Here is a 17662-nt window from a genome sequence, read left to right on the forward strand (position 1 = left end):
GGCCTCCACCTTCTCAGAGGAGGAGAGGGGATGGAGTGTGTGATGGGGGGACATGGAGGAGAGGGCAGCTGCAATCAGGATGTAAAAAGAATAAATAAATAAATAAATAAATAAATAAATAAATAAATAAATAAATATTTCCTGACAGTGGCAGACACCCACTCCCTCCAAGCAGTTACAGTGACTATGAAAGGTATCTTATAATATAAATGTGGAGCCTTGGAAGTGTTCAAACATACCAGCTAATCTCCCATCAGATTAGACATGTATGTTTTATGATTGTTTACTACTTGTTGTCTCTTTAGAACCAATACTGAAAAGGCCGAGAAACCAATGGTCAGTGTAAACCACTCTATCAGTTTTATGAACATTGTTACCCACTTGGTGGTCACAGGTCATGTCTCGAAGGAGCCCTTTGAGGGTGCATAGATACCAGAGGGTTTGTAACTAATAGGTTCCCCATTAGGCTGAGTTGCTCTTCTTCTCTTAACGTCAAATCACCTTAGACAAGACTGAAGCAAGTTTCCCGGCTATCCGTTAACTGGCCACATTCTGAGATGATAAGTGCATTCTTTGCAATCTGGAGTTTTCACTCTTGCAGCTGCCATGCTGCAAGGAATGAATTGTCAGCCCGTATCACCTCCAGCTTGGCTATGTCCCACACACCATCCAAAACGAATGCATTCAAAAAGCTTAGAGGAGTCTGCAGATTGCCAGAGATAGACAGAGTAAGATGAGAAACAAGCTGAGATTGGCCAGTGATGACACCACATGGCCAAACAGCCAGCATGCCAAGGCAGGTAGGGAAATTGTAGAATGTCTGTTCCATTGATTCCATTCATGTAGATAGGGATCGACCAAGTTAATTTGCCCTGAGCTCTAGTGACCTTTACCTGCACCAGTGTAGTCTCTACCAACTTTGTCACCTTTTGGAATGGCTTTGGCTTTTGCTTTGTCCTCAGGCTTCCCACACTGCCAACCTCTTATTGCTGACCTTACACATCTTTAACCTGGTTTTTGCTATCTAGATTTCCATATGACTAGGCATTGGCTCAGGAGAGTCTTAGCACCTGTCCGTTCTCCCCTGTGACCTAATTTTGCTGGATTCTGCCCACATGGTATTTTGACAGAACTGACTTGCCCATTTGATGCTGCTCTGATCAGTCCTTAGAGCTGGGGACTGAGAACAAGACACATACAATTTCTACCTCCAAAGCCAGAGCACCAGAAAGAAACCTTGAGCCTCCAGAAAAAGTTAAGGCAATACTAGCTATCAAGAAGCTCGGCTGTGATTTAGAGGCAAGAGACACTTTCCATGTGTGCTGCTCAAGTGAAAATATTCCTCCCAGGAAGTGTTCAGGGAACAAATGTGTGTTGAATCTGTAGATAGTAGAGACAGTGTAGTGTGGAGGAATAACATGACCCAATAAAGAAGGAAGGAAGGAAGGAGGGAAGGAAGGAAAGAAGGAAGGGAGGGAGGGAGGGGAGGGAGGACAGAGGGACGGAGGGATGAGGAGGCAGGCAGGCAGGCCCATAAAGTAATGAATATTATGTCACCCAGAGCCAGGGTAACACACCTGTAATCCCATCACTTGGAAATGTGTAGGCAGGAGGATCATGCGTTCCAGCCAGCCTCATCTACGTAATAAAGTTTAAGGCCAGCCTGGGCTTCTGAAACCCTCAGTTCCTCATAAAACCACAAATAAGGAAAGCAAAGGGTTTGTCATCAACAAAAGATTATAACGAATCCTATTCAATGAGGCCACATTAATAAAAACAACGGTGAACACATAAGGTTAGCGTTCTTACTAACAGGCAGCTCTCCATATCCTCAGGTTTCCTAATCTCTTTTCCTTATTATTGCATTTCCTTTAATACAATTCAGGACAGCCAAGTATATCCACAAACCAAAAAAGTCTCTGGATGTCCCAGATATTCTGGCCATGGAAATTGCAAAAACACTCTCACCATTTTAGTTCAGGTGAAACTGGACTCACTCTCTTTCTTCTCTAAGGGGAAAGAAAATAATATGAAACACAGATATCTTACTCAAGTTTATTCTTAGTACAGACTGACCTCAATGATCCATTGCTTAAAAATCCTATTTTTCCCGGTTTCACAGTCCTCTGGACCTGGCTTGCGTTTAATTATTTTCAGGTGAATCTAAACAGCAGCACTACCAGAATTGCCATGTGAGAGGTGTGTCTGTGGGGTGTGTGTGGGGGGGGGAAGGGATGGAGGGAAGAAGGGATGGGGTGGAAGAGGGGGGTGGGTATGGAGAAGAGAGTCATGGTATCTCCTCAAGCCCAAAGTTCTCCTGGCAAGGCTATACAGCCTAGCTCTCCAGTGCCTATGCCATACCTATACATGCCAATGGAGGCCTAGGAAGACATCTTATCCTGCACCATGCCTAAACTCCTAAAATTCATTGTGGGAGAGGATGTTGAACATAATACAGGAGGTATGATGACTAGTGATCTTTTACCTACTATTAAAGGACCTAGAAATCTGGCTAGAGTTTGGGAGGTACTTATCTAAGAGTTAGTGCCTCTGAGTGGGCATGGTAGTCCACCCACACCTATCATTTCAGCGGTCAGGGGTGGGAGTTTCATGCTCAGAATAAGTTCAAGGACAGCCTGAGCCACATGAGATCTTTGCTTCAAATGAAGCAAAGGGGGGAGGAATGGCTCAGAGTTCAGAGCTCACACAGCCTTCCAGGAGAACCCAAGTTCAGTTCCCAGGACCCAAAGTGTGAACCACCCAGCCCTCAGGACCCAATGCCTTCTTCTGACCTCTCCGAGCAACCGAAACTCTCTTACATAGCTCCATACACACACACATAATTAAAAATAAAGAGAATTTTTAAAAACAAAAACTAACTAAATAAAGCAGGTTTGGTGGTTCAAGCTTTTAGTCACAACAAGAGACAAAGGCAGGCAAGTCTCCATAAATTAGTGGCTAGCCTAGTCTACATAGCAAGTCCCAGGACAACCAGGGCTACATAGTGAGTTCCTGTCTCAAAATTAGTTAATTGATTATTAATTAAGAAAATAGTGCTTCAAATACAATAAAACATTGATCAATGAATTATAACATGGCCATACAATGAAATGTTATGTATGATGCTATAATGATGTGAAAGAATGTCCCACTATAACTTTTCATCCAAAGCAGTTTACAAAATGGAATCTGGGATATGGCTCTATTTTCGTTAATTAATTATATTAAATAACCAACACTGAACTTTTGGGCATTGTTTAATTTATTGAACCCTTAATATGAGCTTACTTTATACATAAAGCAAATAGACTTCTGCATAAATTATTTTCTAAGGTAAGTGATGTCCCATAAATGTGGGTAATATTTAACCTTTACAGATGATGAAATGGAAACACTTGAGCAATTTAAGTCACTTGCTTAAGTGAGATCTCAGATACACATCTTGATGTGTTGAACTCATAAATCCAAACTCAACAGTAATTTTATATCTATGACCAATTTTGTATAGGAAAAATGCTCCAGAATAATGAACACCCAGTGTTTACAGTTTATAGTGATTACTTGTGATGGTGAGGTTACATGTAGTTTTTGTTCTTATTACAGCCCTTCCTGAGTAATCTTGAAAATTAACTTTATTTCATGGATTGTTTCCAAAAAAAATCAGAAAAATAAAATCCTAATTATTTTATTGTCATGGCTAGAACTTTGGTCTGCATCTATATTCGTTCACCACCATGTACATTGCTGGCCATGGAGGCCAGAAAAAGCACTGGATCCCTGGAACTGGAGTGAAATGGCTGTGAGCCCCGATGGTGCTGGGAATTCAAACCCAGGTCTTCTGGAAGAGCAGCCAGTGCTCCTAATCATCGAGTCATTTCTACCGCCCCCATAAACTTTTATTTTTTAATAAAGCCTTTGTTCACAACTTGTAGGAAGCAAGGCATGGAGGATTAACTTCATTATTATAGAGCATTAATAAATAATATCTTACACATGTATTGTTCTGAATGGCTGCAAACACCATCATAATGTATGCATATCAGCAGTTCAGTGTGTCATATGTTGTTCAATTGATATTAGAACACAATTGTATCATATGGCGATCCATAATATTTTACATATGAAAATACTAATACACGGGGTGGGATCTGGCATAGACTAGAATATGTATACACACGCAGTTTCTGTAGTGTGTCTGCTAAATAACTTGCCTTCTCCCCCACCCCCAGGGAATCAGGAGGAAATAGAGAGGAATACTGAGACTTTGCACATTATTAAAAAGTTAAGCTAGCAGGCTGGCTTCCTGGAGAAAACAATTTACAAGGATGAGAGAGTGTGGGGCAGGAAGGGGATGATGGACATTCCCTACTGGAAAGAGAGAGCACCAGGGATGAAGTCTCATCCCCAGCCCCAAGTGATGCCACTACCTCAGCAGAGCAATACCTACCACGCCCTAGGGCCAGGGTAGTTTCTAACCCGCAGGAAGACCTGGGAGGAGGAGGAGGGGGGCAATCTGGGACAAGGGAAAGCAAAGCATATGGAACTTTCCTTAACACCAAACTCCCTCAAAGGTCAGTAGGCACCTACCTTCCTCTCCTGCATTCTTTCCTCTCCCTTTAGGAATATGTCCTTTGTTCTCAATTACTGTGCATCTTATTAACCCCCATTAAGTCCCCAAAACATACGCCTTCCATAGGATTAGTGATCCATTACACATAAGCTAAATCATCTGGGTGACAGAAATCAAAACTGAAACACCTGAGATTGCATACTTGACATTGGCCCAAAAGTTGCCAGACTCAATAGTCACACTTCTAGGTATGTAGTTCAGCCGAGCACTTGCTCAGCATATTCAAAGTCCCCAGTTCAGTCCCCTACACACACACACACACACACACACACACACACACACACACACACACACACACACACACACACACACACACACACACCACCAGTTACACTGCCAAATAAAAGATGATCCTTATTCCTCTAGAAACATAGAATTCTTCAGGTAAAAGTGAAAACACTCAAAGCTACAAACCAAACTTGTTACAATGGGTATAAAGTTAAAGGCAAGAAAAGGTGAGGAGAATAGATTAGCATCATCTAGATTTTAACAATAAAGGGAAAAAGACTGGAGGAGAGACCTGTATATTAAAACAGACTTTAGAGCTAGTGAGATAGGATCAGTGGGCAAAAGTGTTGGTAGTATAAACTCAGGTGAACTGAGCTTGATCCCAGGATCACACAGGAAGGAGAGAACCATCTCCCCACAAGTTGTCCTCTTACCTTCTTCTCTCTCTCTCTCGTGAGGCTACTCTTGTATCTCCAATATTTGAAGCAGTGGAGCATCTGTGGGCCAACCTGGAGGCTTCTAGGCCAGTCAGGGCTATATAGCAAGACTCCATCCCAAAACGAAATGGACTTGAACCCTTCATTTAACAGAGGTTCTCCAATTTAGATTTCTTCACTTTAATAAATATTCAATGTTTCCATAGCATGCTGAGCAACAGAGAGGGAAAGTTGGGTAAAGGAGGTACGGAGCTCTCTGCACTGGTTTGCAACTCCCTTGTAAATCTAGTTATTCCAGAGTAGAAAGTTCAAAAGAAGAAAACTTTCATTTTGAATGGTTAATAATAAGTCATAGGTATTAGGGGATTGTATCTGGACATGTATACCATAGATAATAATGAAGAAGATGACTCTAGGTTTTCAGATAATGGTTACTTGGAGGGGAGAAAGAGGATTGGGATGGGAATAGATCAGGCACATGAAGAGGATGTGGGCTAAATTGAAGGTCCTGTCCTAATGGTGTTTACCAGGTGTTGTCTGATGATAGTCATTAATCCATACACATATTTAAATAGGTTGTTTTAAATCTGGGTTCTATTTTATGGTGAGCGAGCAAGAGTACAACTAAAAGAAGGACTTAAGGGCTGGAGAGGTGGCTCTTCCGGAGGTCCTGAGTTCAAATCCCAGTCACCATATCGTGGCTCACAGCCATCTGTAATGGGATCTGATGCCTCTTCTGGAATGTTTATGAAGACAGCTACAGTGCACTCATATACATTAAATAAATAAATAAATAAATAAATAAATAAAACAAATGCCACAATATCCAAATATAATCAGTGAATCTTGTTTGGAATGAAGTAAGAAGACCTTTCACTATGTATTGAATATTAGCCATTGTTAGAGAATCCTTACATCTTACTATTAAGGGAAACAATAGTAGTGATATGGTGGAAGAAGACATCTGTAGTTTTCCACCTCCATAATGAAGGATTTAGTGATAGAATAGCACGAGGTCACACAGTTGCTGTAAAATACTCCTTCCAAATAAGCATTCAGATGAACAATTATGCCAAAATGTTAATAGTTGGGGCTTTTGGGGTTTTTGTTTGTTTGTTTGTTTTGTTTTGTTTTTCTTTTCTTTTTTTCAGAGCTGGGGACCGAACCTAGGCCTGTGCTTACTAGGCAAAAGCCCTACCACTGAGCTAAATTCCCAACCCCGGGCTTTTGTTTATTTGTTGTTTGTTTGTTTGTTTTTTGTTTGTTTTTCTTGGTATTTGGGTTTAAGCAATACCAACAAAAATGTAAAGGTGAAATTGTGTTCTACTCTCTACTTTTGCGTATATGTAGAAAAAGTGTGAGTCAGGGCAACTTCTCATCAGGCAGCTTGAGGGCAACACAGACCCAATTCCAGGTGCCCCTCACTCTATCCCCCAAAACAGTCTTCTCACCAGTCACCTCCTTCAGTTTATACAAACCCTTGTAGTCTCAGAGTGGCCTGTGAGAGTTGCCTCTCTCTGGGTATCTGCCACTTAGACTGGATGACGGTCATGTTCTCCTTTCTTCATCGTGATGTCCCCATAGTCACAGGAAAGAGTCAAAGGGCAGTGGGCAGGGGCTGGACCTGTGAGGCAGTCCCGGTGCTACTGAACCGCCTCTGCAGGGGTGGAGGGAGGGATTATGGGAAAAGAGGGAGGAGGGCAAATGTGTCATAGTCCCAGGCATTCACACTGTTAAGGGAGCATCCCAGGAGACTTGGGCACCTTTCATTGAACAGGCTCTGGGACCTTACCTCCTCAGGGGCCCTGGGCATCATGTCTTGCTCTATGGCCTGAATACCTCACAAAGTCTGGAGTCTTCTGCAGTGGCCTTGGGCTACCTTTTGCTTTTATCTGTGAGTACTGGAATCAAGAGTGCATAGGAAGAAAACAATTCAAGAAGGCAGGGCCAGATCTGGGTGATATTCTTATGGTCTCATTCTTGGCCTTTTGATCAATTTAGATAGCACTAGAGAGCTGTGCCAAGGAGTCTTGAGCTCTATGTACCCTGAAAGAAAAGGAAGAGATGGAGTCCCAGGGCACAGTGAGAACAGACGGGAGCACGGAGCACAGCCAGGATAGATATGAATGTACCAGTTAATTCCAGGTATTCCTTAACCTGCACTACCTATAGAGAGGAAATGTGATCGTGAGGGTTTCTTTGGGAACGTTAAAAGCACAGAGGAGCAGGCGGCATTGCAGATTTAGAGAAATGGAGCCTGTAGAGGATTTGCGTTGTTTGTTCTCTTGGTTGCCTTTTGTTGCTGTTTTGTTGATGGGTGGTTGAACTTTTTAAGAGACAAGTCCCATGCTCAGCACGGTGCCTAACTCATCCTCTTGTCTCAGAGTCTGTGTGCTAGAATTACAGGTGTATGCCAGTGTGCCCAGCTATAGAGCCAGCATTTTGAGTTTTCTGCTCTGAGAGTGTAGCGGTAGTGTAGAGTGAAAGAAAGACGATGAAAGGGGTGTTGAATTGGCAAGAGGACAAGGACAGTGGGTAGGAAACAGGACAGGGATGGAGATATTGGATGAGAATGGCCAAGAGAAAGGACGACAATCTGAGAAGGAAGAAATGCAGATCCATACTCTATTACAATTCTGGGACTGTGGATACTCAGGGAGAAAGGGGGAAAGAAGGGAAAAAATAGCTGAATGTGAGCAGTAGACTTGAAGCTTGTTCTGGGCACAGAGCCAAAGTACAGGGATGGTGACTAGACAGGGAGTTACGGGAACGAGATGAGAGGAGAAGTGAGGATTGCACATGGTAGATGACAGGAAATTTCTGAAGGGCAAATGTCAGACTGTGCTGACGCCCAGGGCAGAGCATGGGTAGTATGAGGTAGTAGTAATAAGAGTGGATATGGCCAAATTCTGCTACCAGTACAAATTTGGTTTGGTCTCCTCTTTCCTCAGTTTGGATCGTGCAGCCATTGTTCTTTAGCCTATTTTTCACACCCTTGTGGATGCTACCAACACTTTACGTTGTCTGGTTCATTCTGGACTGGAAGACTCCAAATCAAGGTAAGATTCATGAACCTAGAAAAAAAGAATATTCCACCATAGCCTAGAACCCTGCTTTCAGGGGGTTCCACTTACCATGCCACAGACCTCTCTCCTAAGTTCTTAGAGGCACAAATGCTAGACAGCTGAAACCATTCTGGGATGTCTTCCCTTCCTCTCGGATGTAGTCCCTCCAAGTCTCTAGGGCATCTCTGTGTGAGTAAGAGGCATGGGATGGCGATACTAATATTATCCTCTACTGGCACTTTGATCTCAGGTGGCAGGCGTTCAGCCTGGGTAAGGAACTGGAACATCTGGACCCACATCAGGGATTATTTCCCCATTACAGTAAGTATTCCTTCCCCCAGCGTCCCTCTCAACATTCAAAATGCAGGCACGCTACCAAATGACTTGGAGTGTCCATAAGAAAACTGAGCATCTTGGCAAAGTGTCAGCTATGGCTAGATTACAGCATGGTATTCTTTACCTTACTGAGATAGTTTGGAAACTCTTGGTATGACCCGTCATATGACATAGGCTGAAGGAAAGCATCCTTCAGTTTAAAAAAACATGATTCAAAAACTTCCACTAGTCACAAGTTTGGGCTCCAGAGAAGTAACGACAATGAGATAAATTCTTTATGAGCAAGAAGCTCCCATCTGCTGGGGAGAACAGGTAGGTACATGGTGCAAGACACAGAAGTGATTCTGATGAAAGACAGAGAGGAAATGCTTCACAGATGTGGCAGTATTTAAGCAAGTGGCTCATCAGTTCCACTTGTCCCAGATCCTATCTTGTCACCCCAGAGCTGTGGAGATCAAAGTGCATGCCTCTTGAAACTCTTGTGTGCTTTGCCTGTTAGGCAGCTAGTTCAGAGATTACCTAAATCCCTGGCTTGTCTTCGCCTCGCTGCTCCATGGGAGCTCATTCCGCCCTCTATGCCATTTGTTTCCATGGTTGCAGATCCTGAAGACTAAGGACCTGTCACCTTCACAGAACTACATCATGGGGGTCCACCCCCATGGTCTCCTGACCTTCGGTGCCTTCTGCAACTTCTGTACTGAGGCCACAGGCTTCTCGAAGACCTTCCCAGGCATCACTCCTCACTTGGCCACACTGTCCTGGTTCTTCAAGATCCCCCTTATTAGGGACTACATCATGGCCAAAGGTGCTGCTGATCAAACTCACTGGAGCTTCTGGTCCATTTCACTGTAGCTCTTTTGTAACGCATCCTTTTAAGCCTCTTCCCCACTGCACCATTCCTTTGCCCAGTAATCATAGTGTGGAAGCCAAAGTATGTGTCCTGGAGTTAACCTGTCCAGCTTAAATCTTGGCGCTGTTGCTTGTTGTAAGATCATAAGCAAATCAGCTAACTTCTAGTGGAAAAATAGTGCTGAAATAGTATAGCAGTTTTATAAGGGTTCTTTTAAGAATAATATCTTAAATAAGTAAAGCATTCAACATGATGCCTGGCACAGAGTGTGTGCTCAATGAGCAGTGGGTATTGTTATTAATAGAAAGAAATGGGTAGAAAAAAATGGAATTCAGAAAGTTTTATTTATCCCACTGAAAACCACCATGCTGTAGCTTGTGTCCAGTGCTTCCTGTAGACACTGCCTTCAAGTGAAACATTCTCTCGTGGCCTTCGCCTCACCACACTTCTGTCCCATCTCCTTGAGCTTCTCCTCCTATGAGCCATGGGAACACAGAAGCCAGCCTCTTCTCTCTGACTTGCTCCTCTCCTGATGACTTTGTCCCCTCTGTGCCTTGATTCTCTCTAGGAGTGTGTTCTGTGAGCCAAGCATCCATCGACTACCTGCTGAGCCACGGCACTGGAAACCTCGTGGGCATTGTTGTGGGAGGAGTGGGAGAGGCCCTACAGAGTGTGCCGAACACCACCACCCTCATCCTCAAGCAGCGCAAAGGGTTTGTGCGCACAGCCCTCCGACATGGGTAGGTGGCCGCCAACAGGAGGAGTAAGTGTCCCTCTCTGCACAACATGACCCTGGAGATTGTACTAAGATGAGTACCATTTGAGTTTTATGGATTTTTTTAAAGCTTTAGTCCATGTGCTTCCTCTAAGCAAGCTGTACTAGTTCCTCTGAAGTCAGACTATGAACTCAGAGAGAATGTTTAGGGCAATTATGCTTAGGCTAACATGTCGATTACATCCACATTGTTTCTGTGACTAGTAGATGCAATCCACATTTGTCTGTTGATAGTAAGTGCAAAGGCACACTGCAGAGCAATTAGTCAGAAAGAGCTGGAGCATGATTTAAAAATCCTGGCTCCATGGAGGTGCTTGACATATAGTTGGCGGTAGAGCAACTGCCCTAACATGCATGAGTCTCTAGTTCCATCCACCACTACTGATGATGATGATGGTGACGGTGATGGTGGTGGTGATGGTGGTGGTGATGATGATGGTGGTGATGATGATGGTGGTGATGATGATGATGGTGGTGATGATGGTGGTGGTGATGATGATGGTGGTGGTGATGATGGTGGTGATGATGGTGGTGGTGATGATGATGGTGGTGGTGGTGGTGGTGGTGATGGTGATGGTGATGGTGATGGTAATGGTGATGGTGATAATGATAGCATCCATGGATGTATGACTTACCATGAAATCAGGGACATCATTATAAGCCTTGGGATTTTCATCTTCCCAACATGACTACTGATCATTGTTCTTCCTGCATGAGGTAACTGGACTTTACAGCTCAGGTAGACCTTTAACATGATCCCCCCTACATCAGCTTCATGGATAGCTTTGATTCCAGATCTAAGCCACCAGATCCAGTAAGTTATGAATGAATTCATTCATATAAAACACTGACTATGGTACCTTGTACATAGTGGGTGATTGATAAACATCAAGTGCACTGTTCTGAGAAAGAAAAAAAGTGAAGGCGCCCGATGTCTGGAGTAAGAGGGATCCTAATCAGTTCAGTAGTTCTAGCTCACTGAACACAAGGGCAATGTCCAGCTTGCGCCACTCAGGGATCAAGATTCTGTCTTCAAATGACCTTACCTGAGGGGTCTATCATTTTGAAGAGAGCTTTGAGTTGGAGCCAGGAGCCCTGGGTTCTAGTCTAGGCCCTGCTACTCTCTGGCTGCCTGCAGAATCTTCATTCTTCTGGGCCTGAGTTGGGTTTCCCCACTACAGCCTCACTATTATGAGGAACCAATTAAGTAGCACGTGTCAAAATGCTGTGTTCACTTTTCCTCACTTAAAGAGCCTGGTCTTTTCCCTAGAGCACTCTTCTCAGTGGGTTCTTGTGGCCTTTAGAAATGAAATAATGTGGGTTGGGGATTTAGCTCAGTGGTAGAGTGCTTGCCTAGCAAGCGCAAGGCCCTGGGTTCGGTCCCCAGCTCCGGAAAAAAAAAAAAAAAGAAATGAAATAATGTTCTGTACTAGAATCCCAAGGATAGTACCTTATACTTGTTCTCCTCAAGGGAGGGGCACTTCCTATATATGCATTTATACACATCGCTGACTTCTTTTTTTCATAAAAATGTTTTATTGGAAATAAAGTTTTCATACAATATATTCTGATCATGGTTCACCTCCCTATTCTCCTTCCAGATCCTCACTACCTCGCCTTCTCTTTTTTTAATTAGCTGTATTTCTTTATTTACATTTCAAATGTTATTCCCCATCACTGACTTCTTATTTCTCTAGCAGAAAGTTAGATGTTTCCTCCTTGAAACCCCCTGGAAGCTTTTCACCATGTGGGTCTCTGAGTGTCTCTTCCTGTCTATGTCTCTATATTTTGCCCTTGTAATCCAGGCTAGATATAACACCCTCATTGGCCTGGAAATTTTCAAGACAAGACATACCACATAGGGAACCCTGTTTAATGTAAAAAAGAATGCTTTAGGACTTTAATGTTGTATCTTAATGGGAGAGTGCCTGGCCTTGAACTAAAGTCCTTCCAACATGGTTCCCGCAATAGCCTGAGTCTGAGAAATGAGCATTTTCCTACAGGGCTCATCTGGTCCCTACCTTCACATTTGGAGAAACAGAGGTATATGACCAGGTAGTGTTCCATGAGGAGAGCCGGATGTTCAAGTTCCAAAGCTTCTTTCGCCGGATCTTCGGGTTCTATTTTTGTGTCTTCTATGGACAAGGCTTCCATCGAGAATGTAAGGGACTCCTACCATACCACAGACCCATCGTCACTGTAGGTGAGTGCTGCTCTCAGCCTCAGGTCCATCTAAGCTCTCCCTCCATCCATCTAACTGCATCGTACCCCTCCTCCACCAAAGAAGAGGGCAGCGGAGTGGGAGAAGCTGTGCTGATTGGGGTGGCCAGAGTATCTGGCACTTTGACTCTTCTCGTTTCCATCTCTTTTGACAGTTGGGGAACCTTTGCCACTACCCCAGGTTAAAAACCCAAGCCCAGAGATAGTGGACAAATACCATGCACTCTACATGGATGCCCTGTACAAGCTGTTTGAGCAACACAAGGTCCAGTACGGCTGCTCCGACACCCAGAAGCTGATGTTCTTGTGATCAAAGCAACTGTGTGCATCCTAGAGCATGGCAGAACCTGTGGAAACTGTGCTGCCTAGAACCGGAGTCCTGGGAAAGGGGAAAAGGAAGGAAGATGAAGGAGGTTATGTGTGCAGTCAGGGAGGGGACATTAAGAGCTCCTTTGTGACCATAATGCTGCCCCTGCCTGCACCCCCACAGGAGTTGTCCCTGAGGATCTCCACCCAGACATTCTTCAGAGGGGACATCCTGAGGCCCCTCTTAGCCCATGCACTTTCAGAACCTGAAATTCTTGAATCCAATCCAATTTTTAAAAAATTTTAATAAAAGATTAAATTAATATGTACTTTGCATGTCATAAATTTAGCCAATGGAAGGACAAAGTTCAGCAGTGGAATGCCCACCATAAGCTACTTTTGGAGGTCTTTCAAGCACCGCTAGAAAGTCAACACACATCGGCAGTCACTGCCCACTCCCTCAGCACGTGGCAACCGCTGATTCACCTTCTGTCTCCAAGGCTTGGCCAGCCTGCGCATTGCATGTTTATGGAATGGTATAGTATGTGCTCTTTCATGGTTGACTTCTTTCTTTCAGCATGTTTTCAAGGTTCTCCCATATTATGGTATGGAACAGTGCTCCAGTCTTTGTGACTGAATAACAACCTGTTGTGGTAAAGTGCATTTTGTCTATCCAGCCACTAGCGGAAGGACATCTGGGGTTTTTCCCACCTTTTAGCTACTATGAATAGTGCTGCTACAACTATTCATACCCAATTTTAAAACTAATCTTCTGTCCTCAGATACAAAGGCTTGCTTCCACACCACTGCCAAGCATGGTTGCGAACAGATAAGAGGCACCTTACTTGAGATCAGTTCTCAGTTGGCACAAGCATTTCACAGACATTTTCCTTTTGGTGATCTTTGACCTTGTTAACCCTTACTAAACTCCATCTATACTTTTTGTTTTCTGAAAAGTGTACTCTGATACTTTATTTTTTTTCTTGTTTTTGTTTGTTTGTTTGTTTTTGTTTGAGATGGTATCTCATTAGCCCAGGCTGGCTTCAAACTTGCTATGTATCAGAAGATGACCCTGAACTTCTGACCCTCTTGCCTCTACCTCCTTAGTGCTGGGACTGCATGAATGTGCCACCATGCCTCATTTATGTGGTGCTGGGAATGGAACCCAGGGCACAGAACAAGCTCAGGAAATAGGATATCTGTGTGTCCCACTACCAACTGAGACACGTCTCCAGCTCCTGCATTTTGAGAAATTTAAAGGAGAAAACTATAGCGATTTAGTCCATTATTGTTATGGTGGGAAACATGGCAGAGTGAAGGCAAGTATAGTGTTGGAGAAGGAGCTGAGAGCTGTAATATCTTGATCAGCAGGCAGCAGAAGGAAAGTGTTCCACACTGGGTGGAGCTTAAGCACATATACAAAGCCCGACTCCAGAGTGACACACTTCTTCCAACAAGGCCACGCCTACACCAATAAGGTCATACCTACTAATAGTGCCACTCCCTATGGGCCAAGCATTCAAACTCATGAATGTATGGAGGCCATACCTACTCTAACCACCACATCCAAGAAACACCTTTCACTCCATCATGCCCCTGTCCCAGGCAAATCATCTCCTTCCTTCCTATTCCCACTGTACCTCCCAAATCATATCAATTTTAGTACCTTTTTTTAATCCAACAAGTTCCTCCTCCCTACTGTCATAATCCAGTTAAAGACCTTACCAAAATTCGTAGACTATTCCTATTCTTTCTAGTAAAATCTGCTTTAATCAACTCTTCCATCAAGCTTACCTTGCTGAATCTTAAATCTGATTAGTCCCCCTCTAAAATCATTTCTTATATATTTGGTTGTGAGCCTAGCCTTTAACAGCTGAACCTCTCTCCAGTCCCTAAAATCATTTCTTATTTCTACAATGGCCCTACCAAAATATCCTAGCTTATGCTCTAGATACCATTAATGTTCTTAGACGCTAATAATTACTACATAGAAGACAATATTCAAAATGAGTGTGGGAGGCACTAGAATAGATAGATGTACTTGCTGAAGTCTGTTTAGAGCCTTTGAATTTAGTTTTAAAGTTTGAACATTAATAGACACTAATTTTCTTTTTAAAATATTTTATTAATTTTTCAAGAATTTCATACATTGTGTTTTGATCATATTCATCCTTTCCACCATCTCTTCCAAGATCCACTCCCCCATTCCATACCTACTCGACTATGTGCCCTCATTGTTTTAATCCATCAAGTCCCAAGTACTTAAACATTTTTTGAGTATGTGACCATCCATTGGAGTACGTTAGACCTGCCAGGCACCATGCCCTTAAGGAAAGCTAACTCTTCTTTTCTTGGCACCTGTCAGTTACCGATAGCTCCTCAGTTGGACTTTGTCTGGCTTGTGCAGGTCTTAATGTGTGCTGTCAGAACTGGTGTAAGTTCATATGTGTGACTCCCCTACTGTGTAAAAAGACATTGATTCCCTGTAGGGATCCACCCCTTCTGCCTCTTGAAATCTTTCTGCCTCCTCTTCCACAATGATCTCTGAGCCTTAGAAGGTGATGGGGCTGGATGTACATGGCCCATTTAGAGCAAAGCATTCCACAGCGTAGCACTTAATTGCTACAGTTGCTACACAGTTGACCAGTTGTGGGTCTCTGTGTTTATTGCCATCTACTCGAAAACAAGCATCTCTGATGAAGGCTGAAAACTTCACTATTGCATCTGGGATCCAGAGGGCAGGTACAGGGTGCCCAGTCTTCAGGCAGGTCATGGGGGCAGGTGGGGTTGGGAGAGCAAGTCTGTACATAATGATTTTCCAAAGGGGAGTATTCAGCATCCCAAAGCTTATCTGCAGATAGAAACCTTATTTCAAACAATACTCATTAAAACGGGACATTTAAAGTTCCTCTATACGATGCTGAGTTACAGGATGAACTCCTTAGCATGGCAGAGAATACTGCTAGTAATATGAAATGGCTGGTTTGTTTTGGGTCCTCTCAGAATGGGTGGAAAGTTTTGTAAAAGTAGGTTTACAGAATGAATTATAACTTCATAACGAGTGATCAAAATGTAATTAAATCCATGGACAATTGGTCTTGAAGGGTTCTCACTTGTTTCTGTTGCAAGTAAAAATAAAAATAGAATTTTTCAGAAAAGCACCAAGGTCACAGCATGGAAGCAAGGCTATCTGTATTTACCATCATGGCTCCCTGAGAAGTAAAAGAACAAATGGATAGAAGTTTAAACCTTGACCTTCATATTGGCATATGTGCATGTTATTCCCCAATTCCCTCCCCTGTACCTTTTTCCTCATCTATACTCATTTCCATCCTTGTCTCGTTCAATATTTTTGGGACACACTAATACCCTTTCTAAAAATATGAATAAGTAAATGAATAAATAGGTAAATATATTAGGAATAAACTTCAAATTTGCTTCAATTTTTAAAAAGCAGAAAGGAATAGTGGCTCAGCCCTAAGAAGTACTTGAATCTGAGTCAAGGAAATAAAAATTCAAGGCCTTTTAGAGCTACAGAGTAAATTCAAGATCAGCTTGGGCAATTTTACGAGAACCTGTCTCAAAACAAAAAGTAAAATGAGGGCTGGAGGATAGACCTCAGTGGTAGAGTGGTTTCCAAGCATGAATAGGAGTATATTTCATTTCCACTACACACAAAAAAATACGGAAGAGCGAAAGAGTAATAACACATCAGAGAGACTTTGTTACCATGTTGGTTTGAAGAAGAATGTCCCCCATAAGTCCATATGTTTGAATACTTAGTGGAACTGTTTAAGAAGTATTAGGAGTAGTCTTGTTGGAGGAGGTGTGTAGCTGTGCCAGGCTTCAAAAGCCGCCTGTCATTCCCAGTGTACACTGTCTACCTCCTGTTTGTGAGATGTGAGCTTACCTGCTGCTCCAGCTGCCTGCGACAATGTCTTCACTCTGCCATCACGAACTCTAACACTCTGAGACCGTATATCCAACTAAAGGCTTTATAATTTACATTGAACATGCTGTCTTATCACAACCATAGAAAAGTAGCAAAACAATTACCCAAAATCATTTTAGAGAAAAAGACTGAAAAGTTATCCCTTTTCCTGGCATCTTTCCCAAATTGTTGGCATTTTGCAAAACAATTTGGGAAAGCATTCAAGATTCAAAGGACTGATTTTGCCTCTGACAGCAGGTATAAATGAATTTAGTTGTTAACCTTTACCCTAGTGGCTAAGTCTTCCACAAGCTCTTCTCATGCTTGCTTCCTATCTGGGGAGAAAAAGAAAAAGCCAGGCAGTGGTGGCGCACACCTTTAATCCCAGCACTTGGGAGATGGGGGCAGGCAAACCTCTGTGAGTTCAAGGTCAGCCTGATCTACAAAGTGAGTTCAAGGAGGCTGTTTCTCAAACAAAAGCAACAATGAAAGCCCAGACTTATTTTCAAAGGAATAGAGCTCCCCTGGAATCACACCATCTAGGTAATCACTTACCTATCTGGAGCCTAATAAAGAAGCCAATTTAAACTGACCCTAAAGGGAACAAGAGTCCCAAGTTCCTGCTAAAATCCAGCTAGTTCTACAGGCCAGAGACCATGGGAGAGGAGAATGGCCATTGAATCCATGAAGTGAGGGAAGGTGAACCAGACTTACTGTGGCATCTGCTCTAAGTCACTGAGCTTCATTCCTTAGACCCTCTGTCCTTGCCTTTCTTTAGGCAGACAATACAAGTCCACAACATTTGTCAAAGCTCAGTCATATGTCTATATATATTCCCCTCCCCATTGGAATTCACAACAATGGGCATTATGATGCTCATAATT

General features: G+C 43.0%; 1 protein-coding gene across 1 annotated transcript; it reads left to right on the top strand.

Annotated features, from left to right (window-relative positions):
- Nucleotides 1–7089: 7089 nt before the first annotated feature.
- Nucleotides 7090–13168, top strand: Awat1 (acyl-CoA wax alcohol acyltransferase 1). The gene is made up of 7 exons (XM_032889535.1): nt 7090–7189; nt 8247–8354; nt 8611–8681; nt 9297–9501; nt 10115–10286; nt 12325–12524; nt 12697–13168. Exons 2-7 carry the CDS (start codon nt 8297–8299, stop codon nt 12849–12851), a joined length of 861 nt encoding a protein of 286 aa, XP_032745426.1. The 5' UTR covers nt 7090–7189; nt 8247–8296; the 3' UTR covers nt 12852–13168.
- Nucleotides 13169–17662: the final 4494 nt, after the last annotated feature.

Source organism: Rattus rattus, chromosome X, assembly GCF_011064425.1.
Source record: "Rattus rattus isolate New Zealand chromosome X, Rrattus_CSIRO_v1, whole genome shotgun sequence".
NCBI classification, from domain to species: domain Eukaryota; kingdom Metazoa; phylum Chordata; class Mammalia; order Rodentia; family Muridae; genus Rattus; species Rattus rattus.